This window comes from Diorhabda carinulata, chromosome 10 (assembly GCF_026250575.1).
Source record: "Diorhabda carinulata isolate Delta chromosome 10, icDioCari1.1, whole genome shotgun sequence".
NCBI classification, from domain to species: Eukaryota; Metazoa; Arthropoda; class Insecta; order Coleoptera; family Chrysomelidae; genus Diorhabda; species Diorhabda carinulata.
Genome location: NC_079469.1, coordinates 8,396,173 through 8,424,169, shown reverse-complemented (window position 1 = coordinate 8,424,169; position 27,997 = coordinate 8,396,173). Strand labels below are relative to the sequence as shown.

General features: G+C 32.6%; 1 protein-coding gene across 1 annotated transcript; it reads left to right on the top strand.

Annotated features, from left to right (window-relative positions):
• The first annotated feature begins 118 nt into the window (after positions 1-118).
• Positions 119-27,945, top strand: LOC130898908 (uncharacterized). Its single transcript, XM_057808505.1, has 20 exons — positions 119-272; positions 337-404; positions 2,143-2,236; positions 2,878-2,944; positions 4,521-4,713; positions 6,181-6,262; positions 7,778-7,936; positions 8,500-8,624; positions 9,673-9,774; positions 9,837-9,957; positions 11,908-12,037; positions 13,730-13,961; positions 14,020-14,229; positions 14,670-14,967; positions 19,259-19,497; positions 20,917-21,167; positions 22,638-22,821; positions 24,732-24,926; positions 25,583-25,896; positions 27,854-27,945. The coding sequence occupies exons 1-20, from the start codon at positions 234-236 to the stop codon at positions 27,943-27,945; spliced, it is 3,195 nt and encodes a 1,064-aa protein (XP_057664488.1). The 5' UTR covers positions 119-233.
• Positions 27,946-27,997: the final 52 nt, after the last annotated feature.

The window sequence follows — 27,997 nt, the reverse complement described above, 5'->3', positions numbered from 1 at the left end:
AACTTATTTAGATATTAAATACGTTTTTCGTCATTTCTTTCTGCTTATTTAAGAATTAGATAAATAATTCATAGGACGTTAGTAAAAAAATCAACAAATACTAATTTGATGTTTGAAATTTTGACATGTTTGACAACTTATTTCTGTAGTTTTATGAAGATTTTTTTGGTGAACCGGAGCAAAATATTGTGTTTCTTCAGGAAAAACAACAATAAAAATTTTAGTTCTGGTGTATGAATATAATGGTAAAAAGTTCTACCAAAAGTGAGCAGGTAAAGGTATTTCCTCAAATTATTATTATACATTATAAAATATGCTGTTATTTTGACGTTTAAGGACAATATACAATTTTCTGAGGAAAGAGAAAATTTTTGTTCGGGAAATCTTGATTTTTTGAATTTACGGTGAGTAAAATCTTGTAATAAACACACATTTGAAAATGTATATATCTTTTACTAGAAACTTACATTGTATGGCCTGTGATAATTTATTTTTAAACATACGGGAAGCGCTCTGAAAAATGTGAAAACGAGACCGAATTTGTCGGAAGGTTGAGCACTGACTAAGGCACGTTGAACGAATTTGATCCAACCCTTCACTCAAGCTCAAACTGTGTTCCGATATCGGATCCAACTTTAAAGGCTGGACCACAAATCGGAACGTAGATGCCCTGGTTTACAAGTTAAAATAGTTTATTCTTAGTGAATAGTTACTTCCAGAGTAATTTTATAAATGGAATGATGATTGGAATCCAATATTGGCTTAACACCTCGATAGATTTGAGGTTTTATAATGAAAAATACCGTATTTAGATACATTTAAGGTACTTCTCAAGAAGTATGAATTATTTCTTACATCTTCAGTTAATCTTATAGTTATTAAACTGAATTACGACTCTAAGTAAGCCCAATTTAAAGGTACGAAATGTTCCCAATTCCAGTCGTGGCCTTTAGTGTAGAGCCATTTGAGCAGACATCTTTCTACTGGATATTTTGTGGTGGAATAATGAATTTTAATTCCCTGAATGGTGAATTTAAAGTCCATGAACATCAAGCTTGGAAATCCCAGCCTACTATGATCAAAGCAAATCAAGAGAGATCCTACCAATTACTTTTAAGCTCTAATGATACTTATGGAATTCTAAAGATATCTAAATTATGAAAAAATAATTTTGTAAAAATTTCATTATTTATCGGAAAATCGTGATTTTTATACTATTAGGTTAACTTAATAGTCATTTAAATCCTAACCTATTCGATTTTTGCGTTCGTAATTACTTACACTTATACATATAGTATATATGCATAAAATATATATAATTGAGAGAAAGTTAGGAGAAGGGGAACGAAATTTTTTAACATTTATTGATCTCAAAGGAGAATTCGACACAATATAAAAAGCAGAAATATGGAGGTGACTGGATGAAAAGGAAGTACCTAGGGGATTAAATGGAGTTATCACATAGCACATATGATGCGGTTTAGTTACAGATATTTTTTAAATTAAATCAGAAGAGATTCTAATAAAGTTAGATATAACACATGGGGACAGACAAAACTGAATAATTGCACTTGATAATCGACTAACAAAAAACTGATAATTAATTCATAACTATATGCAAATGACGTAGTAGTACTAGCAAAACAAGAGAAATGAGATACAGAGGCTAAAGGTAAAGAAAACATGGAAATTTAGTGACTATACATATGGAATATAATGCAAAGACGGGACACTGGAAAGGATAAAGGCGTATGACTTTCCAGGAACTTGACAGCGGACATCAAGGTACATTAACGAAAATTGAACATGTGTAAATAAGGAAAAAGTCATTATTAAAATATAGAATATATGTAGAAATGAAGAAATGAGACGAAAAATAAGAAAAACAAACAGAACTGAAACAGACAGTCTTACAGGAATAGTGATGGCAGCAGTACTATTAAGAAGAGGTAGACCGAAAAAGAAGTGGATGAATTAAAAGAAATAAAAGATAAGTGAGGAAAAAAATGGGAGATTGGAAGGAACCGGAATCGTACTTCGACACATCAAAAAATAGAAGAAGAACAAAAATGAAGATAATGTAGACAATACGTACAGAAACTACGATAAATATGATTTCTGAGTAATAATCTTTGTTTTTAGATCGTTTCCTTCCGATCATCCGGAAGGTAAGCAAGACAGAATTCCTAAGAACACAATAACAAGTTTCATAGATCGAGGATCAGGTGACTTGAAGGTAAGTAAATAATTTGATTATTTAGATATTAATACATTTGTGTTAGTCGTACTAATATTTTTCAAACATCGTTCCAAATTATTCTTATTGACTCATTATTTACTACATCAACATACTCTCGCAAATACACTGTGTGAGTTTCACTAACCAAGTTATAGTCTTCAAAGAGTGACAACAGTCGAATCTTCAGTCTTCGATGAACATTGAAATGCTGATTGATGCAACCTTAACATATGCATCTGCTTAAGCGATGATTTCTTCTTTCTTTGCAGCATTTTTTCCAGGTTTTCAAAACAGCCAGTAGTCTCGATGGGTTGGATCTGAAAAATATGGTGGCCTTGAAAGAGGTTCAGGCACATTGACGTTTTTTTGTTATTTCCCTTTTAAATGGTTTAATAATAAAGTTATAATCACATTGACAGAATTGTCATCGATCAGAATGGAGATTTATTGAGCAAGGATATATATGCAAAAAAAACTAAATATCTAGACCAAAGGTCTATTACATTCCAAAACTTTATTTAAATTTACAAAAAAAAATTTAGTGTAGTGCAGAAGTCGTCAAAATAGACCCTGTGTAGTACACACAATACTATTTTTTGTTGTTAAATGTCATCTCAGAAAAAAAAAATTATTTTCAGCACCGCCATTCACTAGAAAGATCTGAAACAAGAAGTTTGGTTCCCAATATCAACAAATTACCAAAAGGTAAGTAAAGAACTGGATAAAAAAAGTGTTAAATAAAAGAATGTTTCAAGGCTGAGCATATCGATTTTGAAAGTTGAAACAACAAATTTCATGGTATTCCTTTTTAGTTGCGCTAAAAAGTTGAAAATTAAATAAAGTGCTTATATAAAATAATAAAAAATGTTTAAACAACAACCCCATCTACACGTATCACTGTAATGCATCTTAGCTTCCTTTCAACCAAGTTGTCTAATAATTTTTTTTGTGACTCCTGCTTTAAGCTATCGAAGAAGTTTAGGTTTCTGGTCTTCAATGCACTTGGAACTTAGAGGGCACACGCCTTGGAAAATCGTAATGCATCAGAATTCAATGGAACACTTTCGCAGAATGAATTATTTCTTAAATTTAGGCCGTATTTAACAGTTTAGTCTTGTATTGGAGTACTCGACAACTCATCTGCCTGACGTCTGTCAAATGTGGCACATTCAATTTTATCAATTTTGGAGCAAATATTATATTGACACATTACTCGGATGCACCTAAAAGTGAATATGCGAGTGCAACAGCGTTGCCACCTATTTGCGCGTTTTTCTGATTTATTTCTACAAATTGGCGAGTGTAGATACCCCGAAGAAGATGGCAAAATCGTTTTGCCTGATTATTTATGCCTTAGGGCTTAGTCATTACCAGACCTTATTTCTGCTATTTATTGCAATGAAATTCAAATTCCTCACGCAAACTCTTGACTTTGCGAAAGAACCATATTGACTCCTTGGAACGATCAAGCTGCCGATATAAAATTACAGATACTCGACAAAATTGAAGGAGAATCTGTTGAGTATTGTGAGTAATCTGTCTCCATAAACCGAGTTAGAAGCAAGACGACTCGACGAATTACCCAGTGGCTCCTGGCTTTCCTTCGCACATTATTCATTTGGAAAAAGAAGTTCCAATCATAGTATTGCGGTACAAAAGCCCAAGCAAACTTTGTAATGGTACAAGACTTAAAATATCGTCACTTAAGCGTAACGTAATAGAAGCGGAAGTTTTGACAGGATGTGGCACCGGCGAGCAGGTGTTTATACCAAGAATCCTTCTCATTCCAAACAACTTTCCATTTCATTTGAAACGAGTCCAATTCCCGGTTAGTCTTTGTTATGCAATAACAACAAAGCTCAGGGGCAGACTCTACGAGTTTCAGGGGTGGACTATGGTGTAAGCTGCTTCTCACACGGTCAACTATACGTTGCTCTCTCCCGAGTGAGTGAAGCAAATAAATTATTTGTTTACATCCCGACAAACCAAACGTCTAACGCAACGTTGTCTAGAAAGAGGCAATGTAAATACTTATTAAATAACTGTTTTCTTTGTACATATTTTATGCTGCAAGATTTGTGAGTAATTATTTTTCTATATATTGATCTGTTTATATCAAACAATGATTTTATTTATCCCTGGTAATGGCTCTTAACTTTTTCATAGGATGGTACGCTGTAAGGTTTCCTTTTTTAGATTCTTTCATATTTCGTATCTTTGGCGTCACTAGTTTTACCACACAATATTCTGCTAAATACAAACTTCGATTGTTGCTTTCCAGGTTATGGTAATTTCCATTCCGCTGCATCGACGATACCATCAGAAAATTTAGTTTTGTTATATTCTAAACCACGTGAACCAGATTTTGTTTTTTCTGAACCGATCAGCAGCAACGATTTCCTTTTTCCAAGTAAAAAGAAAACGCGTGCAAAAGCTTTAGACGTTGAGTCTGAGCATAGAATGTCAAAATTGAAGTAAGTATAAAAATAATAAAGACAGGACCATAGAGTTAATTACTTCAAATAATAATTTTTTATTATTGAGAAAACATCACTAATAAGTCGTCATATGCTTGTATTGCTTATAATTTATTTGAAATCCTGCTGCTACAATTTAAGAGTATGGAATCATGATTATTTTTGTGTCAAACACTTATCATAATTTAAATTTGTTCAATCAAACAATCTGTGAATGGAAAACCAAATTTAAAAATAAAAACTCAATACGAGGGTTGTAACTTAAGTTTTGAGATATATCAACACTGTGATTCTCTCTAATCTGACACTGCCATCATAAAATTTGACATTTACGTACTCAGAATGTGTTGTCATACGAATACTATTTGAGTTGTTTACAAATACATTCATCTTAGTCAATAAATGAAAAAGAATCGCGAACATTTTCGAACGATGATTTTCTATGACGGAGATTAAACCAACAGCAGTGTGCCGATTATCTCGCTTCAATTTTTGGGTGATGAAGCACCATCTCGAGGCACCCTATTTCGCCGGTTTTCCAAATCCAATCGTGGTCACACTTCGCTACAGAATGAATTTCGTCAAGGTCATTCAAAATTGGTATTGAAAGATCGTCATGAGACATACCGTGAGATCAAGGTATACTTGGGCATTAGTTTTACTTATATACATTCAATATTATATGAACATTTGGCTGTCACAAAGATTTGTTCGGGTTGGATACCGCATAATTTGACAATCGCTAAAAAAACGCTCGTGTCGGGAAAATTCAATCGTGGTGCTTCAAAAAGCGTCTATAATATCTTGACAGGCAACGAATCATGAATCTATGCATATGAACCCGAAATTAAACAAAAATCTACTCCGGGCTTTTCAAGACGATCAAAATTCAATAAAAGTTTGCGCTTGAAGCACTTCGAAGCAAAAGGTTACCCGTTTCGTCACTGTTCCATTAGATCAACGTAAAACGGTTAGGTCTGAATGGTACACCAGCATTCGTTTTCCAATCGTAGAAGACGAATCAGTCTGTACCTTGGCAATGCAAGCTCTCATATATCAGCTCAAACGAAAACGTTTTTGAGCAGTCAAAACATCAAAACAACGTTTTCTAGACCTAAAGTCTAGACCTAAAGAAGTGGTTGATGTGTTCAAATCACATGCTTTGGTACCTCAATCGAAATGGGAAAAATGCTTCGACAATTGGTTCAAACGCATACAAAAATGTATTGATCTTAATGGAAAATATTTTGAAAAACAATAAAGCCATATCAAATCATAGATATTTGTTTTTATTTGTCTCAAAACTTAAGTAGCAATTCTTGTAGAAGGCTCCATAACTACTGGGGCTAAAAGCCATTTGTAATTGATCACCAACAAATTGCCATGTATTGAATTTGTGAAACTATCCGAAATTTTAATACCTCAAATTCTCCAAATTTTTCTTTAAAACAGAGTTTAATATAGCTCGCGGGACACCCAGATAGAAAGCGGTACTTTCCCATTTAAATTGACGCCAAGTGGAAATCTCAAGGTTGATTCATCACAGGTGAGAATACAATTGATTAAATTTCATTGCTTTTATAATAGATTATTTCAAATTGGCAACATTATGGTTATTTTAAAATTGTTAGTAATACGACATAACAACAGCAATGAAACCAATACACAGATAGATTACTTACCAAAATGATCGATACCATCGTTTCATCTTCAAAAACAATAAGATATATACGTAAGATGGTGAAAAAGTGTTGTTGTAGACCTTTCAACTCAATCTATTTATATCCTAATCTAGTCCTTGATGATTCAACGATTGCTTTCGTAAAATTACAAAACAATTTCTACCATCCAACAAAATGAAAGTGAATCCATATATATATAAAATTCAAACTAGAAAAAATTGTCAATTCTTTGGGAATCCACCTAGTTCCTGAACATAATGTTTAAGCATCGACAATAAAATAGAAGAATGAAGTAGTATTCTCTAGTTATTTGAATTCAAGAGATGGAGAAGATTATGAAACACTTTGATCTGAAGTCAACTAACTTTCCGCAAGCCGCAATTGAACGAAGAGCCTAGCTCTAGTAAAGGGGACATAATAGATCTTTCCCGTACATGCACATCTTTCTAATTGATGTAGTCACTCAGAAAAACTACAAAGATTTGCTTCTTCTTCTTTCTTTAATGTAAGCAAAATGCTTGTATCCTCTGCCTTTTAATTATTAGAGAGGTTAACGCTTCATCTCTTGCGGGGTCTTCCAATGCTTCGGCGCCCTAAGGGCTACTTGCCTCTAGCTGTTTTGACCTGTTTTTAAACGAGGAAAAGGACAGGTCGTTTAGAAAGACTGTTGGAAGTTTGGAATTAATGAGAAATGTAAAGACGATTATCAAACTTCTTTTGTTTAAATGAGTTCTAAGTTTGTCTCCAATGAAGCTTTGATATAGGAGAGAATGTATATTTGCTTTCTAGAAAGGTTTCATTCTAAACACTTCTGAGCACCTATGTTTATTGATAGCAACTCTACAAAAATAGTTAATGATTTTCCTAGCTTCTTGCGGTAGCATCAAACCATATGTATACCAGAGGGATGCATTTCAAGCTTGAGGGATATCTTTATTGGACCATGATTGGCGATCATTAATTCGAATGGGATGCTTATGTCCATCATGCTATACACTTGGTCCATTGCTTTGTCAGGGCTTTCTAGGTCCAATGGATAATAGTGAACATGGATCTTCAGATTGGTGTACCAAGACTATCCTACGTTAGAAAAAATATCTATCGATGACGCCTAAAATATTTGATGTCCCAGAATTTACTATCTAGCTTTCAATACTGACACTATGATTCATCTCTCTCATATGTCTTGATTACAACAAAAAAAGATTGAATTACTGAGCTTTTACTTAGTTCAGTAAATACAGATGTTCACTATTCCGTGAAAACATGATATTGAAACTATAATAAAGATTATGGCTATAGTTACCAAAGTATTGCTATGGTTTTAATAGAGAAAATAACGACAGCATCACTGGTTTGACCAAAGCATAAATTTCCAGGTTGTTTTTTCTTCGAATAAATTGAGCGTATTAGTAGCTGATCCTAAACTCACCAAAGTAAGTGTACATCCTAAATCTATGAATTGTTGTAATAAAAGTAAAATGGCACAAGATACTGATGCTTCGAAAACATCTGCTATGGATTCTATCATAAGTCAGGTGAGTTTACTATAAATTTTACTTACACTTTTGTTTAATATTAATATCAATTATTACTTCGACAAAATTCCTTTCTATCGTGTATATGTACTATCAGCTATACAGAGCTTTAGTTGCTAATACCTATGTTCAACAAAACTCGACCCTTACGTATCTCAGAAAAATCCTACAACCGCTCAGAAAACATCAAAAAACTGAGGCCGTAAAGATATCGGAAGACAGTGTGTTTACAATTATGAATGAATATTTGACCATGAAAAAGATTTTTCCAAAGTGGGTGCCGCGTTTACTCACAGTCGATTCATAACAACAACGTTTTAATGATTCAGAGCAATGCTTGGCCATGTTTACACGTAATGAATCAATTTTTTTTCTATATTTGACAATGGATTGAACATGGATCTACCACTTCACTCCGGAATCAAAAACGATCATCATCTGAGTGAAATGCAGTTAATTGACTATTTTTCTGTTTTGTTGAACCCTAAAATTCGTTGCCTTTCAACGTATCAAACTGTAGGGAATTCTTATTAACAAAAATAAATTCAACGTAAATGTTTTAGGCCGGCTTCTCAAGTATAAACACTTTCTTGGGACCCACTCCCATTAGAAGTGGCAATAAGGAAGCATCTGAATATGAAAGCAAACAGACATCAGAAATTTTGGATCCAGAACTGAATTTAGGAAGGTGAGTATCTATATATAGATGTATAATTTCGGTGGAACAGGAGAAAACAAAAATGATTCTATATTTATAAGAAAACCATTACACAAATATTGATACTTTATTACAGAATTAGTCTTCTAGCTTCTAGAAGACAAATCAAATACATCCCTGTGATGGAACAACATTCACCCCAGACAATTTATTCGTTTCTAGCCTATGGAGATGTTTTTTAAGGTGGTTTAGAAAAAAGAGTCCTCAAAAGGGTACAAAGATCCTCAATACCACATTTGGTCGTTCTATTTTGGATTCCTCCAGTCTATTGATCCGCCACAACTTTTGCAAAGTCCCATACGGTTAATTTGTTTTTTTGCTACACGCAGTTGGAATTGAAACGTTGGCAGATGATAAAGTGGCTTTATGGTATCTTGAGCGATGCTGATCTCAATGAAACCATCCAAAAGTGGAATCCTTACAATAATTCTAAAATAAGCTTCAGGATCTTTTGCGTTGTAGTTTGTTCTGTGCTCTTGGCTTGAGGCTAATCGCGTTCACAATCCTGAGCAAATTTTGAACATTTTTGAAAGGTTACGCAAGTATAGGATCAATATTGGCTGATGGAGAATCGCATAGGAAAGTATTTTACATAGTGTCATAGTAAACTACTTAACCGATTCTAAAAGTTATTTCGCCAATGATGAGCTACATTATTAGGGAGAGATATAAGCACATAATCCCTATTGGCTAAGACCTTGGAGATGTTGACTAATTTTTTATTTTAGTTATAACTACGACATTGATATTATGAATTTTAATAAAAAAAATAGCTATCAACATTTACAGCTTCAAACTATCTTTAACTACCAAACAATAAACAAATATGATGGTCTGTCTCTCCAGCTCAATTCATTCAATTCTTCTTCTTCATCTCCTTTTAATAAGACCCGATCCTACTTTTTTCCCAATATTTAGCCTCTGTCTAGTGGTCAACATTAACTATTAGAAATTGTATTAAAAATTAGGTGGTTAGAAAATATATATCTCTTGCTAAACCTCTCACACTAACTTTTAGGTTAGGTTATAATGGAACAGACGACATAAATTGGCAAACTGTCGCCTTACCAGAAAAGAAAAATTTATATTTAGAACTCTATTCGCGTATTACCAATTATACGTAAGTGAATATGACGCGATGAATTTACAATTTTATACTTACTGAAAATCTTTGCTTTTCAGAAACGCAGATTGTAAAGTTTATATAGATAATGAAGAATTCAATTGCCATCTCATCGTCCTTCAGTGTTATTCAGAACTGTTCGACGCTTACATAGCAGTTAAGAAAGTAGAATTACCTTCAGTAAGTACAATGGAATCTAAGTAATCAAATGAAATCTGAGGGATTGTTTGACAGAAAATTATTAATATCATTAGAGAAAAAATATTATTATCAAAGGTAGTAGTTGTTTCAATATACATGCCTACCGAGGTGTTTGGGGCTGTGCTTAGGTACAATCAGAACATCCAAACCACAATAATTTAAGAAATAATCAAAATAATACATCAGAAAAAGAGCAAGTTCAGCAAACCTGAAATATATAAAAAAAGACTTTCACTGAGGAAGTACAATCAGGACTCCTGAACCGCAACAACCGAGATAATAAGAGAGAGAGAACCTAGAGGTATAATGAGAAGCATCTAATAGAACAGAAAAATCTCAGAAGAATGAAGCCTCATATGTCGAAGAAAAAGCCACTGTTTCACCAAGACAATGCACTGATTCACAAGTCGATGACAATGAGGATTAAATTGAACGAATTACACTTCGAATTGCTTCCTCATCCACTCTATAGTCCGTATCTGGTTCCCAGTGACTACTAGCAATTCGCTAATCTCAAAAAAATGCTCACCAGTAAGGAATTCAGCTCAAATGAAGAAGCCGTTGCTGAAACTGAAGACTAAAAGACAAATCCTCTCACAAGCACGGCAGCGAGAAGTGAGAAAAGCCTTTGAATGATTATATTGCTCTTGGAGGAGATTATATTATATTATATAAAAAATATATTAAATTTTAGTCACACGACTTATTGAATGATGTGTCATTTGTAAATGCTTCAATCTATCGTGGAAGTTATTTTCATCAATAAAGAAATTAAACTACAATTAGAACCATAAAATTGCACATTGACAAGCTTCCCATACAACGAAAAATGACAAAATGCTCATAGAAGCATGGTTATCAGATCTGAACATGATAAAAAGAATAACATAATGAAGAACAATTCACAATTCAATTAGACGCTTGTTAGATACATAAAACAATTACTGAAGACTGTAATTCATGCTTACAAGAAAATACGAATTCACTCACACTCACAACCTTTTATGATTGATATTGGATGACTCATTTCATTTTCTCAATTTAAGCAAGTTTTCCCACACATTTACATTGAATAATCATAATTGTCAGTTATAGGCAATGATTTAAAGAACTTTGTCATTTTTTCTGGCATGGCACTTTTTAAAAAGTTTCTTTCCGGACTGATATTGCCTCTTAAAAATTGGTTAGCGTTCCGACATGTTGCGAATCAAACAACTCCTGCATATCACTTGATTTTATTTGGTCGAACTTATCTCGTCTTATATAATTTTCAAGTAAACAGATTCTTCGTCGTCAGAATAGGCTACATTTTTCGCATCTTAAGTTTAATGAATATGGCTGCAGTTTTTCTAATTTGTATTTTATGCCTATGATGCATTTTGGTGTAAAATTTCTCCCAGCATTGTCAAACATTCATCTTAATAACACATTCCATATATTCCATAGCATTAGTAGTTTAATGACACAATGCAGATACATTAGGGCATTGCAGCAGTGTAACTTTATCATTTGCTGCATTCCAAATTATCCAGTGTGATTTTGGGGGATCCTAGAGCTAAAATGTTGTCATATTGATGTAGGAATATCACATTTTTGTTAGAATACATCATTTATAAGAATGACCTGTATATTGGTCAGTTACCAAGTAGCATCAGTAGTTTAATGACCTTTACTATTAGAAATGTTTGATATTATCTTTGAAAATAATGTTGTTAAGTCTGCATATCTGCATATAAGTCACTTTATAATGAGAACGCGAATAGAGGAGGATGCGTGAATAAACAGCTTTCATTTTATTTATAAATCCTGCTAACCCTCTAAAAAACTTATTCTAGTTTGATTATTAACGATAACATTTGAATTTATTTATTAAGTAAAATAGGGAAATCAAATATTTGAAAAGAATATTACTTCATATTATTGTTCTAGGACAAGTGCAGTGCAGCTTCTTTTGCCTTCATTTACGAATGGATGATAACAGGAGAGCCCTCTTACAAGGATCTTTCCAGAGAAAACGTACTAGATATTTTTATCAGTGCTAAATACTTGAAAATAAAAGGTGAGCCCAAAAATATACTGTAAATTAACGTAATAGAATTCGTTCCTGAAGAATAGCCATCCAATTAAAGCTGGAAAACAAATCAATCCTAGTGGAACGAGTTTCTTGATGTATAAATTCCCCTATAACACAATTATTAAATTTTCCGATCAAATACAAATAAAATAACTGGTAATTGATATTGGAAATTGGATCTATCTTTGTATTTCAAGTGGGACAGGGAGGATTAGCTGATACTCTAGTATGAAGAAGGCACCTTTTTAAATAAAATACTTGATGAAATATGAAAAATAATGAGGAGCATCAAGTTTATAATTACCGTTGGAAATCAGACTATTTTCTCACAATCAATAATGATAAACTTTAGTTACTTTTTTTCACCAAAAAAAATTATGAGTTTAATCAAACACACAATACAAATTTGACGTATTTAATTATTTAATAGATGCACTTGTCAAAGTACTTTTCATCGCATTAGAAATAATTTTGATTTCGACCGCCAATTCGTCAAAAGTCACTGTTTGTAAAAATGTAAAAATTTAGCAATAAAATGATCGCGTCATCCTATGTCACAAAAAAGATCAGTTTGGCTGATAGGTCTATCCAACTATCAGATCCTGAATTTAGATACTTAGCTATACAAAAAACAAAAACTGCATTGAAAGAAAATAACTATCCGGAAAAAATGATGAATAACATATTCAAGAAAAGGATAAACAGATACTACAATCAATTTAAAAACAAAAATGATACGAAACATCAAAACATGAAACATTTTTCCTTACCATATGTACAAGGACTTTCCCAACAATTATCGAATTATTTCAATAATTATGATATTCCGTTATCCAAATATTTCACTAAATTAAAATCTAAAACATCAAATAACAAAAGAAGTAATATTATATATCAAGTGCCTTATACTAATTGTGACGCTGTCTACATAGGGCAAACATCTCAGTATTTAGAAAATAGACCAAGAGGTCATCAATTCGATAAGAAAAATAGAACTGCATTAACGAACCATGAAATATCAAAAAAACATAAATTCAATTATAAAGATTCAAAAATTATTGAAACGAAAAAGAGAACTTTTAGAAATGGTTCACATTCATAAGAACGAAAAACATATAAATGATAAAAAAGACCTAAATACTTTAAGTAAAATTTATAACTCTATTTTGAAAATTCTAATAAATTTAATTGATTACCGCTATATATTTGAGATGTGGAAACCAAGAAAAATTAATTTTTCTTATTTGAACAAAGGTCTAAGTTGATTTTATTCTTATTTTGATATTCGTGATGAAGGAGATCAATCAAGCAAATTGTTAGTGTCAATATCATATTTTAATAAAGACTTAAAGAAAATTCGATTTATCAAAATTTATCTTAGTATTGAAAACTATCAAAAAAAAACTAATTTTGAAGCAGAAGAGACCTAAAATCAAATATATATATATATATATATATATATATATATATATATATATATATATATATATATATATATTTACTTAGTAGGCTATTAAATTTGGTAACTACTTTTGTACATAATAGAGCTTGAAGCTTTTCGCTACGAAGCTTATAGCTGTTGAACCACCATTCTCGAATAGCCTATCAAGATTATATTGAAAAAGTAAGTGCTCTATTATTGACATGAAGATTTCTGATGTCAATAATTATTTTAAGATTTGGTGGAACAATGTTGGGCGTTTATAGACAACATGGACGTATTTTCTGAAGATACAGCATTCCTATTATACATGGATTCAAAAGAAAAGAATCTACCAGAAGTTCGAGAGCTGATGATGCCTAGAATACAAGGATTCTTCCTTATGTTAGTTAGTTCGCAGAATTGGTTAGAATTAGAAGTCGAAGATGTGAAAAACTTCCTCAATTCTAATTATATTTGTGTGAATTGGTAGGTACATCAATTATACTAGAAGAATAAATTATACCAATTAAAACGATATTTACAGTGAAATGGAAGTATTTATGTCAGCAGTGAGATGGTTAAAACATGACTGGGCCAACAGAGATCATTATAAGTACGATGTTCTCGAGTGCGTTAGGTTTGGTAATATTGCTCCTTGGCAATTGGTAGACATCAAGAGGAATCCGGAAAATCCTGACTTCTTGGAACTAGCTAAAGATCCCAGGATATGTAAAATGATTGACGATGGATTAGCGTAAGTTATATAAATAATCTATCCTAGTCCCCCGTCGTTTACTTCCAAAAATCCCACCGTGTCGTTTTTCTTATGACATTTCATATTTGATGCAATAATCCTTTTCCATAAAATTTTCTTATTTCGTCAACTCTTAGAGCTTCTTCGTTCTTAAAGATTTTGACTGCTTGTTGTACCTCATCCATCGAGATTCCATTGTCTATGTGGTTGTTTGGGTTTACTGTTTGTACTTTATCTTCTTTACGTGTCTTGTTTACTTCCAAAAGTGCTTAGGATTATTTACCCCTTTGGTTATTATAATATTTACAAAATTTTACTTTGTCTCTCATTTCTCATTTCTTCAATATTCCAATTCTGTTTATTTGCTCTATCGTTTGCTTTTTCTCTGTTTTTTTTTAACATCATTTTTTTAAAATATAAAGAATTTATTTACATTTTAGATACGTCATTATAAAATACTGGTACGGCCAAGAGAATGACGATTTTCAACATTGGAACACTGTTCTTGGGCTACATGAGCCTCCGAATCGTAATTGGAGCGGTGCTGATAAAACTTATTTTACGTATAGAGAGTTTTTGATATATCTTGATCAATATAGAAGGAATCAATTGATCGATAAAAGTAAGCCAAAGTTCGCTCCAGAAAAAGAAGCGAACGGGGGGAAAAAAGTAATTAATCAAGATGGAAAGATCTCTCCAAGAATACCTACTATGGATGAGTTTTTATCAAAGAAAAAAGTAAGTGCAGATTTTAGACAGAAAAAGAAAGTTAACAAGGTTACGTTGTAGGAAGTACCTCAAATTTATAGTGTTAATTTATAAAAAAATATAATTTTTTTATATATATATTTCTTAAAACAATACATATGATGTTTGTGAATATTTTTTTATTTTAACGATATTGGAAAATATAGCATTTTAGTTTATGTTTCCTTCAACTTAAGATAAAATGTGTCGAGGATGGAGGGTTCTCGGGAGCGGACAGTGCGTTGTGCGTGTTAATTTTTACAAAAATGGTAATTCGGCGACTGTAGCGCGTTGGAAATGCGACAGGCGCTCTACTGATTGGAAAATGGGTTGAGAAATTTTGAAAAAACTTAATCAACATTGGATAAACCAAAAGAACGGTCGAAAACGTAAACGTAAAAATCGTTCGTGAAGAGCCTGACTTGTCGTGCATGGATCATCATTATTTCGCATTCTGCACAAAGATTTGAGGCTCCACTCTAATAAAATTCAATTGGTACCAGAACAGAAGCCTCGGAACGCTAGTCAGAGTCTTGACTTCGTAAACCAGATTATTGAGTGCTTTCCAATGTTTCCAGCATTGCTTTCGGTTGAAGCTCGTTTTCATTTTAATGAATACGTCAACAAGCAAAATTGCCGCTACTGGAGTTCCATCGATCCAAAACACAAACATCGGGAACCCCTACACTCGCCTAAAGTGACAGTATGGGCTAAGATGTAAACGCAAGGAATTATAGGCCCCTACTTTTTTGAAGATGAAAGGCGATGCACAGTTATAGTGAATTCAGAGCGTTATGTGCATATATACAAGCTCATCGTGTCTGAACTGTAAAACTTTATTGGTTTTAACCAAAAGGTCCGTAAATTTTTTCGCTATTACCGATATTCACATAGTTAATATCGCGATAATTGTTTATAATAAATTAGATTTTTATTTCACGTTTTCCACATTCCACAAAATGTATTAGAAACATTTTTCTTGGTTAAAAATGAAATTTCAAATTTTTGTAATATTTTTATATGGATAATTAGAAAAATAAATGCTCTGAAATTGAAATGTAAAATAATTTCCCTTTAGCTATACCTACCCTAACTTTGTTAATATCAGTAATAGCCATTCAAGGAGATTTTTATGTAAAAATACACGGTCTTCAATTTTGATTTGATTTTTTTCATTTCAAAACGATTTCATTGAATTCAATTTCAAATATTTCAATGTTACTTGTATTGAAAATTTAGAAACTTACCCAGAATTCGCATTTGAGAACCATTTTCGTGGACTAAATAGTAAGGAATTGTAGAAGAAACAAAGCTTTATGCAGAAGAAAAAATAGAAGAGAAGAAATCGTTAAAAATATATAACAGAGCAAACTGTTGACAATAAATATTATTAACTGTAGAATAAATCTAATTTGAACTTGAAAGTAGAAGGTTCAAAGGCACAAAACATTGAAAATCGATATAAATATTCACAATAAAGAAGTGGATATAATATTAAGTGGCGAATTGAACGTAAAAAGATGACCAGAAAATTGGAGAAATCGTGAGAAAATCAAAGTTAATACAATTCTCTTCATTTACAATAAAAGAATAATTGAGGAAACAGAACATATCACAAATTACTAATAATAGCAGAATTATACAATTGAATGAATCGAAGGGAAACTATAAGAAAAATTTAGTCAAAGATATTTGAATCCTGCAATATAATGTAATATAATAAGGTTATATACTATTGTTCATATTGAAATATTACACAAATTCCAAAAAAGTTGCTTCAAGGACAACAATTCTACTTTCTACTATATACCTCTGGGTCTAAACTGTGAAAAACTTTTAAAAAACTAAAACTGTACAAGTGAAATGTGTGAGTTGATATCAAAAAACATACAATAATAAGTGAGTATGTTTTAAATGGCATTGTATATGTTTTAATCAATATATTTCTTTAGGTCTAGGAAGGCAGAATTGAAACAATCGGTAAAAAGCATGTAAGTGCATTTATTTTTTTTTAGTTTCAATTATAATCAACAAAAGATAAAAATGCACTTACAAAGCATTTTATCTTTTGTTGATACATGTTGAATTGTTCCGAAAATGTTCACTACAATGTATAATTATGTTCTGGGATGATATTCTTTATAAGCAATAAAATTATTTACCTCAGAGATTTTAGTCAATACTGGAAATCTAATTGTGCTAATCATCTATTAATTACCAATTTGATCTAATTTTTGAAGAATTCACTATGATTATAACGATCTATTTATCACTATTGGATGATCCGAAAAGTAAAACTTATAGTGTTGACATAATTTGAAAAGACAATGTTTTTACTAAAATACACAGACCAGTGAAGATAGATTCAATAGTTTTGTACCACCTTAAACCTTATTATTTTTTATTGAAAATCGGCTTTAGATAGTAGATCCAGGAGTAAAGAAACTTCCACCTCATAATGTGGTATCCATACAAATTTATCCCAGCTGCGAGCGGGCATTAATTCTCTTTCAGTGTTAGTGCGATATCGTTAAGAAAATGTTAGAGAGTGTAAATCACATCGAATGAATGTCAATCTCAGAAGTTTGTTCGGAAAAGGCAGAAAGTGATCCTACGCTACTTAGTCCGTCCCATTATTACTCTGAATTGAAGCACCGGAGTCAACAGTGGCATCACCAAATGATTCAAGTTTGCTTGAACAGACCAAAAGTGAAAACGTTTCTCAACTGCTTGGTTAACAGTATTTCATCCTGAAGGACTTGATAGACTTTGACAAACGGTCAACAGAGTACGCCTAGATACTGCGAGTAATTGGAAGACGCTATTGCAATTTGAGCGAGACGCAGTTTTAAGTTTCCAGAAAGACTCACCTTACCTCACTCACCCTAATTGCCGGATCTATCTTCCTGCCACTTCTTTTTCTTTGCAAGAATCGAAAATGTCGTGAAAGGAACGCATTTTGAATAGATTGAAAACATCGAAACAACTTTTTGATGAGAGTACTGTCGTAGATTTCAGCCAAATATTTCTAGAATTGCTACAACGCATCGGAAAATCTCTGGAGTTGGTATATTAGTACGAAAGGGAGTTATTTTGAAAAAGCTTATGTTGCTATCGAATTTGTTTGTGTTTGTTTACTTTTTATATGGTAATAGAATTTGTACAATTTTGAACATACAGAAACATTATTCAAAAAAAGTTACAAACCACCAATAAAAAAATTAACCTCTTGCATCTATACAAGAAGACGTCTGTGCATGTTGTTTATTTTTCGGCAGTTTAACCAATCTGGAGAGTCTCTAGGAGCTCTAACTAAATCAAATGTATTCAATAGGGCTTTAAATCAGAGAATAGAGCTGTCCAGACCAAACTTTACTATTGAAGTTGGCCATTATTAGTGGATTTCCAAAAACTACTGCAAGAAATAGTCTTAAGAGAAGGCGACTTATATCTATAATGTATGCTAGGCCATCACACACTATATCAGTTGCTCCTACTAAAGACAGCACGTAATGAGCAAACTGACAAACGATTATTGAATGCCACCATACTTGTATTAGACGACTATCTCTCACTAGACAATTTCTGATTTCTTCTGAAAGGAATAAGAAATTGTTGAATTCTTCTGGTACCTTAAATTGTAGTCAACATAATTGAGTGATCAATTATCAGTATTCATCTTCCTTATGTAGTGTATAGAGATTATAGAATTACCAAAGTCTACTCCACATCTTTTTGAAATACTGGTCTATTAAAGGATTCCAAACGGCGAGACACATCACTTTGAGGAACGGCAATCTTTTGGGACACAAATCTCAACTAAAGCCCCTATTGTCACACAATATCGGACATAACTTTCCACTCAAAACGCCTGTTGCTCGATCGGAGTCGTTATTGGGTCCCGCGACAAAGTTCGCGCGACATTCCCGCGTATACATCAACATTCAAGGCCAATTGTCGGTTTGGGAAAGCTTCATTCGACGTCAATTTCGCGGCCGGTTTCACGAACGATTGAGAGCTTACCGTGAATGTAGAGGGCACCCCTTCTGCCGTGGATTCATGGCATGAATTCACGGCGCTAATATGGAGACGCCATAAAACGGTGATAAGCACTCAATATTAATTGAATGTAAGCTAATGCAAAACTTCTGAATCTATGTGTATTTATTTATTCAAGAAACTTTACGGAGGTTTGGTACATATCGTATGTATCAAATTTATTCATACTTCTGTTAATGATTCTGAATCAATTTCAATAAACAGAACTTTCTTTTCGTTTTAGGAAACATATTCCACACCTACTTGTAAGTATGGATTCAAGACAAAGCAATTCACTGGGAAACCTTCATTTACACGATCTCAAGCCGCTGTTATTATTCAAAAAGCTTATAGAAGATATAAAAAGTCCCATCTAAAGAAAAAACTCCATGTTTCGAAGAAGAGAAGTAATAGAGACGCCACAAATACAAATAGGGGTGTTCTGAAGATGTTTTGTATGCCAAAGAATCCTTTTAATAAACAGTAAGTTTTCAATACATTACGACAAAAATATTTCAATTATATGTGTTCGAATTTGTTGAGTTGAATGAGTACTTTTCATAAATTGATTTGAAAAATGCGAATAACAAGTTTGAAAATCACTATCTTGAAAAAATGGTTCAAGCATCTTATTGGAGAATATGTTTAGTATTTTTGTGCCGGTTCTTTTTGAAGGATTAACATCGACAAGAACAATTGTGATATTTTTTATCTTCTATAGCTAAACTTAAAAGTTAAATATAATACTGTGAACATTCTTCTTGATCAAGTAGAATTAATGAAGAGGTATTCAGTTTTTATGTGTGCTTTTCAGATCATTGTTAAAATAATTTTGTAATTTTAAACAGCTATGGATACAGGAATGATTTTTTGATGTATCTATAATATTTTCTGTCCTGTTTCATTCAGAATACTCCTCCTCCTCCTCCTAAATTATTCTTGATACTCCTCGATATTCATCGCTCATGACATATTTTTTATTATTTGCTTAGGAGTCTCCATATGTTCGATTTCTGTTTTTTTGTCCATTTTTTTTTAGAATTCTTTCGACATGTACTCTCTAACCTCGCTTACGTCCTCAACTAGTCTCACTAATCCTGAAGAATTCCTAGTGTTTCTCTTATATGGATTTTTTATTCTATCTCTGAGGTTTACTTCCAATTATGTTTAACGTATTTATCTCAGTGATTCTCATGATTCGTTTAATTTGTTGATGTCAAATCTCTCCTTTCCGTCATATACATGTTTTGTAGATTCTCATCTTGCTTTGTATATTTATCATTTCGTTTTTCCATACTATTTTTCCCAAATATTGGCTGATCCTGATGCTTTTATCACTTGAGTTCGTTTTTCCTCTATTAAATCCCTCTCACTTGATATTTCTATTCCAAGATAATCGAATTTCATTGTTTGTTGTGTTATATGTTGTTGTCGACAGGTAGTTAACATCTAATGGGATGGCTTCTATATAGTCCGTCATCTTCGTTCTCTGTTACTAGTACTCGTCAAAACACTTTTAATGATCGATCTCCCATTCTGTAATTTGCTTCGATCGATGCTTGTTGACGCTTCCCATGATTCTGTTCATAATAATATTACATTAGATTGATTTTTGATAGCCCCGATGTAGGATTTGCTTCCTCTGCTTTTGAATTGGGGTTGTTTCGCTCGTGTGCACGTAGTTGTTGTTTTTGGATGTTGTAATTCCAATTTGACTAAATCGGAAATCTTTATTTGTTCCCAAATCAAATTAAGAGTTTATTGTTTGGTCTAAATGATCTTTCACACTGAAGCAATAAAGCTTTTTCATATAGCAAATACTGAAATGGAAAAGACTTGCTCATGATGGGAGCTAAATTAACAAAAATTATATCTATTATTATTTATTTATCACCATTTTAGAAATCACGTAAATCGAAATGGAAGTAAAAGAAACCTTCTTGAAACTGGTTCCCTGTTTCATAAAATTAGAGATACGGTTTTGATATTTGGAGGTACAGACACGCATAATCCATGTGGATTTGGTAGAAATACTGGTAAGGATATATATCGTTATATGCCGTTGGGCAATTGTTGGGAGTTCGTTGGAGAATTACCAGAGCCTAGGCATCACCATTGCACAGAATTTTTCAAGGGCAGAATATTTTTAGTGGGTAAGAATTTTCACTATATTATATTTATACCAATTTAAATTGAAGTCAAATAAAGTTTCCCTATTAAAAAAACTACGCATTATTTCATAGAAAATATATTTTCTATGATAGAAACTACTACTTGTTATATGTTTAAATTAACATTTCACATTTTTTTTGTACACCAACCTAAATAGTCCGGGGAAGTTAGAAAATCATTATCATCTTTTCCTCACGAGGAATATTAAGTCGCAAATTGAAAACATGCCAGGCCACGATCAGGCTCGCGCGTAATTAAGTAGAGGATTTAGAAAAATAATCGTGGATTATGGGGAAAAGTTTGCTTTTTAGAACTTACATCCTCGGACTAAAAAGTAAGTACGGCTAAACAAAAATTCATATATAAAACAAAACAAACTGAAACCTTGAATCTTAGAACAACAAAATATGCGCAGAAAATTCATTGGGTAAGTAAGTGGAGTAATGAATCATGATCGCGAAGATTAGAACGAAATTAGTCCTACCAGTTTTAAACCAATAATATATTTGAAAAATTTGCATTTGACACCCTTGTATGTATGTATATATGTGGATATTGGGGTATCATCAGATACACTGTGACACAGAGAATCTATCTTTTTCTTGCTGCGATACTGGGGAACAGCTAATCTATTAATCCCACTCCTCTAAGAAAGTCCAAAATATGGAATGGTTGTAGTTGCCAGAAATCTTCGTCTTCTATTTGGTGCACGTCGTATTAGATGCAAAAACATCTTCTCTGGATTCAAATTTTTCCCACGCAAGATATTTCAATATGTATCTGAATAAAAACTATTTAGGCGGTGCAAGGTCCAGACTAAATGGGTAGTTCAATATTACCAAGTTCTAGGATGTCATTTCGCGTAACATTCAAAGTACCTATGTGGTTTAGCTTTCAAATTACTAAATCGGGATATTCCTACGATAAAACCTCATATATTCACTACTATATACCTTGGCATTGATATCGCGATCGCCCGGAAGGATTTCGAAGTACACATTCATCAGATACTCAACAAGATTTTCTGCTCGAATCGACCTCTCCTTGCAAAGGATTCTAGTTTTTATCCTTTGTCTAATCATTGATTTTCCATGTTCGGGTTATTTACGAGTAGATAAATGCATTTTCCATCGAAAGTATCAATGCATCTAATAAAACGATCATCAGTAGCAAAGTAAGGAGCTATTTACACACCTCTACTCGACGTTTCGCTTGAGTCTCGGTTGATTCCCGTGGCACTATTTGACATTTTTTTCTTCCTTAGCATAGAATGAGAATTCTGCCAATATGTTTATGTGTTGACTAGGAATAGTGGGTTTTGTTTTTGAACGTGAGTAGAATGGAGCAATGGTCTGGAACACTCAGAAACGAAATGAAATTAACTAGGTTAACTATCTATATGTGTTACTTTAAAAGAGGGTAATTGTATATTTTAAACTTCATTTTTCAAGGAGGAAACAATCCAAGCGTTACGATAAATAGGGATGCCGAAGTTAGTAGTTTTGTTTGGAGCTTTGATCCTGTTACTAGAAAATGGTATCAAGAATTACCATTGTTAGAAGCCAGAAAAAACTTCGGATTAGTATCTTGTAATCAATATTTGTACGCTATTGGTGGACAAGGTAATCATTATCGGTAAGTCATCAACCTAAAAAATGTAACAAAATTGACAAAATAATGATAAAAGTTTATTTAAGTTTTCTCGTATTAAGGGGAAAAATATTAAAAGTAAGAATGGAATAATTAATATTTTTGAACTTCTGTAACATGTTTTTAATAAAGTATAGAATCACTTTCATTAAGAATTTTGTTGAATATAGACTCAGAAAGTGTACGGGGGTTCCACAATTAATATAGTTATTTTCGTGTTAGTTTTGTTGTGGTTTTATTTGTTAAAAGTAATGAAGTGACTGAGTTTTTTTTTAAATAGAGATTCACTTAAACGTACAAAACTTAAATGGATGAGAAAATGAATAGAGTGAGGTTAATAAGTGAATATGGCATACGAGGATGGTCTTAGAAGAACCAAACCCAACAAAGAAAACACAAAAATTTTGGAAAAAATATTTTTATTTTTTAACATAATCTCCTTTCAGCTAAATACTACCAACATCACCTCTTCATTGTTGGAAAATCTTTGATCACAAACTTCTTTTCAAAGTCTTTCATTCATTCATTTTGACCATTTCAATAACGGATGTGTCAGCTAGTGCATTGATTTGATGAAACAACAATTTTTTCTTAGCCAAATGCGTCCATTTTTCTTCACTCAAACGTTGCAATAAGTTGGCAAAATACTCGACGTTGATATTTTTTTCCTTTTTCAAAATAGTCAATGAAAATTATCCCACGCACATCCTAAAAAACCGACGCCATGACCTTGCCTGCAGATGGAACGGTATTTGCCTTCTTTGAAGCCGGTTCTCCATATTCCGTTCATTGTTTTGATTGTTTGTTTCGGGTGTGCAGTGGTGGGTCCATGCTTTATCCATGGTTATGAAACGTGGAAAAAATTCGGCTTTATTTCTGTGAAACATTGTCAAACACTCAATGGAACATTTTAACGACGCCGTGTTTTGTTCCATTGTGAGCAAACGCGCACGCTTTGTGAATTTTGGTGGACCACCGCGATGGTGGTCTTCACAAGTCGTCCGGCCTCGTCTAAACTCTGCTATCAAATATTTTACTGTTGATAAAGAAGGAGCAGTCTCAGCCAGTGTAGAATCTAGTTCAGTTTCCATATTGGTTGGGCTAAGGCCATTCAAATAAAAGTATTGTATCACATAACGATGACCAATTTTTTCCATGTTTACAAATTCACTGAAAACGTTCACTATTGATGGCTACCAAACAAATACTTATCAACGTAGCGTCTTTAATCTTGAAACATATGAAGTTTATATATTTTGGGACCATCCTCGTACATCTTATTACTAGTTACGAGAATAATTATAAATATATGCATAAAATCTAAGTAATATGTAAAAGTACACAATTGAAATAGCAATTTGTGATATAAATATTGAAAGTATTTCGTTTTTAAGTAGAAAAGGTCACGAAAGGAGCAAAGTTAGTGGAACAATTTCACGAACAAAATAAAATTTACTTTTAACAAAAATATAATACAAAGTTTTTCCATCTAAAGTATTTCATTTTGACGTCTTCGGTCAGTTAATTATTTTTTGACATTTTAACAATAATTATTTACTATTACATTTGCTGTGAACTGACCACTCCAGATGCTAAATCACCTAAATTTTTAATAATTTTAACTTTATCACATTGTCAGTTAATTTTGAGTTTACTCACTGGCGGATATTTCAGCTAATTATTAGAAAGTTATGGTTCCTATTTTACCAACTTTTATTAATATCTATATGTTCGCAATTTTGTCGTCAGCATAGATTATTTAAATCATATTTGAGTTCACATCGTACCAAGATTGGAGCGCAAAAATTTTGCGCTTTAAATAAAGTGTAGTTTATTCATAGATATATATAATTGATTGAATAGATTAAAAGAACAAACGATATTTTTTATTTTAGAGCTTTAGATTCTGTCGAACGTTTCGATTTGGAGAAGAATATATGGGAAAACGTATGTTCTATGAAAACCGCCAGAACTGGTTTCGGTTGTACCAGATATGGACATTGCATTTGGGTTGCTGGAGGATTAACTGATAAAAATAGCACCATCGATATTTTGGACTCTATAGAAAGTTACGATTATAAATCAGATCAGTAAGTTAAAATATCTCTTCATCTATAGAAATCTAGATATTTATTTTTTTTACTTCAGTTTCCTAGTTCTTAGACCATTTTTAATGTTTTTAGTTAATAAATCGTCCAATTTTTAGGTTTTTTTTTATAGATAGGTATTTGGATATTTTGATGTAGAATGTTTGTTTAAAACTTTCTATGTCGCTCAAATAGATATACAGTCTTCGTTATTTGCTCAGTTTCTGGATAAACAAAAGCACCACCTCTAATTTTAACCTTTTTTGAGGAAAAAAATTTTATGGAAAAGCAACAGAATCATCAATATATTATAAACGAGCTTATTTTTAACAGTTTTATTGGCTTAATTAAATAAACCAGAAGAATAAATAAAAATTCATTTCCATCATGAAGTAGTCTCTAGTCAGTGTCTAATCAAAAAATATAACAAATCTAAAAACATTATTTGACTTCGACTCGGTATATCAATGGCAGAGCGTTATCCTTTAATTTATTAATCAAAAAAATGGATAGTAACAGCTTACCAAATACGTTTTGAATGAAATTTGAATTTTTAGGAGGTGTGCCAATTAAAACTGGACTTGTAGTGTCTTCTTAAACAATTATTAGAATCTAGATTCCAAAGAAGCATAGTACCCTTATGAGTATTTCCTTTTCAGGTGGACAGAAATCAAATATTCCTTGAGGGTTCCTAGGTGCTTCTTCTCTTTGTGCGTTTTATCAGAAAAACTGTATATAATAGGAGGAGCATCTAATACTGCATCAGATCTATCTGGAAATGATACATCAAGTATTGGTAGCATAGAATATTGGGATAGTAAGAAATTCGAATGGAAAAAATTGAATGATCTCAATATTCCTAGACATGGACATGCTGTTTCTTATTTAGGAACACAATTACTAATCGTTGGAGGTGTCGCAACAAAGTATGGAAGAGCTTTGAGTAATACAGAATGTTTTTGTAGTCAAAGGGGTAAGTAATAAGTGATTATTAGTATAATCCATAGCAAAAACTAAACCAGTATGCAGCATCTCCGGAATTGAATATTATTACAATAATCGTTTACAGAGTAGAAGGAACTTCTCACTAAATATGCCCTCAAATTATTGCGGACTACAGAAAAAGATTATATCGATTTAATTTCTATTGGCAAGTGATTGTCCATTGTTTTGCAATGTAAAATATTGAGCCCTTAACTAATTCTGAACACGTGGAGTAGGTAGGTAAAGATCGTGCTCCGCGTTCCTAAGTGGATAGCCGAGCAACGATCTTTCTGAAATTGGAGAAACGTGTTAACAAATTAGGCGAACAGATTCAAATATGAATAAGGAAGGAAGAGTCAGAGTTTTTAATCTTGTGAAGAAGTCCCTGCAGTGAGCCCTGTTGTTTAGTCTGAATAAATATCAGCTCTCTTTTGTAGTATGAAGATTTGCTCAAATTGAGTTGCACCACACGTACGGAAGGGAAGGTTATATCGGAGTTGCGATTCAATTAGGGCATAAAAGACTGTTAAGAATGTGGATAAGCTCAGTTCTTCGGATCTTTGGATCTGATCTCAGCGCAAAACAGGAGGGACTTAATTTTTTAGATAAGGCGGCAATATTCAACTCCCATGCCAAGGAATTGTCCACAGCAAGGTTAAGTTAGGTTAAGTTAAGTTTCAACGAAGTAAACGGTGGTGTTATCTAATAAAAAAGGCTGCAATGTATTTTTAGATAATAAAACTTTAGTTTTAGAAACGTTGAGACAGAGAAGATTAGATTCGCACCATGATTTAAGAGTGATTGGGTCACTAGATATGGTCCCTATTATTCAGCATTGAGAAGCATCGTATAAAGTCACTAGTTCTTAGTTTTCCTTCCACGTCCAAGCTGATTTGCTGTATATGGAGGCGGAATGTTGGACACTTCCAAAGTACAATTGTATTTTCGTTTTTTGTATGCTCGGTCTGCATTGATATTGTCTTTTTTACAGTTTATGGTCTATTTCTAATATTTATCTTATTCTTGGCAGCAGACTTTTCCAGCGTAAGTGTCATTTGTTTGATAATTTTGATATTATATCTCAGATAACATTTCTATTGGAGTGTCGTGAACCTGGACTTGAGCAGATCCATCATGATTGTCCATGTTCCCAAATTGTAAATGTCTTGTTTCATTTCCCTAACCAATTGGAATAGAGATTGTTGTTCACTTTTCAGACTTTTAGCTGTTGAGACTGTGTACATCGTCAATTTTCTCATACAAGATCGTCCATTTCAAGTCATGATCATTTAGAATGTTTCTGAGGTAGTTGGAAAGATGTCATTGTTTTTTTTTTAAGCAGGAACCTAGAGCTTCGACGTTTTCTAGAGGGTTCTGAGATTTCTGTAGATGTGACAGTTTACCACAGGTTACCTTAATAACATCATATGTGCACATAATGACATTATCAAATTAATATTTAACTTGACGACGTTGTACCTAAATTATTTGTAAACAAAAAAAGGCTATGGTTAAATTTTATAATATCGATAATATCTATGTGGTCAGTACATCATTCACAAGTCCCTAAGAAAAAATATTTCCATAAAAAGCTTAATCTTCATGTTATCATATATGTAATAGTTCTATATTTACAGTCGCTATAAGTGGAAGGTCTACCTTCTAAGTGAAACAAATAGTGCGAGCTCTTCAGTTAGTTCTGCGCATCTTTTGCGCGCATGAAGCATGCGCAGTATAGATAAAATGTCTCGAACGAGAGAGAACATGAATATTTTCGGTACTGTAACGTAGAGACATACCCACTGTCCATATAGGAGTATTACATATATGTATGTTATGATTGGATCGCCGATCTGTATATTTTATATATGATTGTTGAAATTTTCACAACTCTAAGCTACTTATACTACCTAATATTACCTTAATAGTTATTTTATTGATTTTAGAAACTTGGGTAAGAGGTTTGGCATGTTTACCTACACCTTTATCAGGTCACTCGATGGTTACGTTACCCCCAGCTTCCCTTTTGTTGGGTTGATTCATCATTTTTTAAGGAATTTGAGTTTAACTGTATCGTTGAGAAGCATTTT

Coding starts and splice junctions, on each gene's coding strand:
- LOC130898908 (XM_057808505.1), top strand. CDS start 234: ATGAATATAATGGTAAAAAGTTCTACCAAAAGTGAGCAG. Junction 2,945..4,520: donor TATCAACAAATTACCAAAAG/GTAAGTAAAGAA, acceptor GTTGCTTTCCAG/GTTATGGTAATTTCCATTCC. Junction 12,038..13,729: donor TAAATACTTGAAAATAAAAG/GTGAGCCCAAAA, acceptor AATTATTTTAAG/ATTTGGTGGAACAATGTTGG.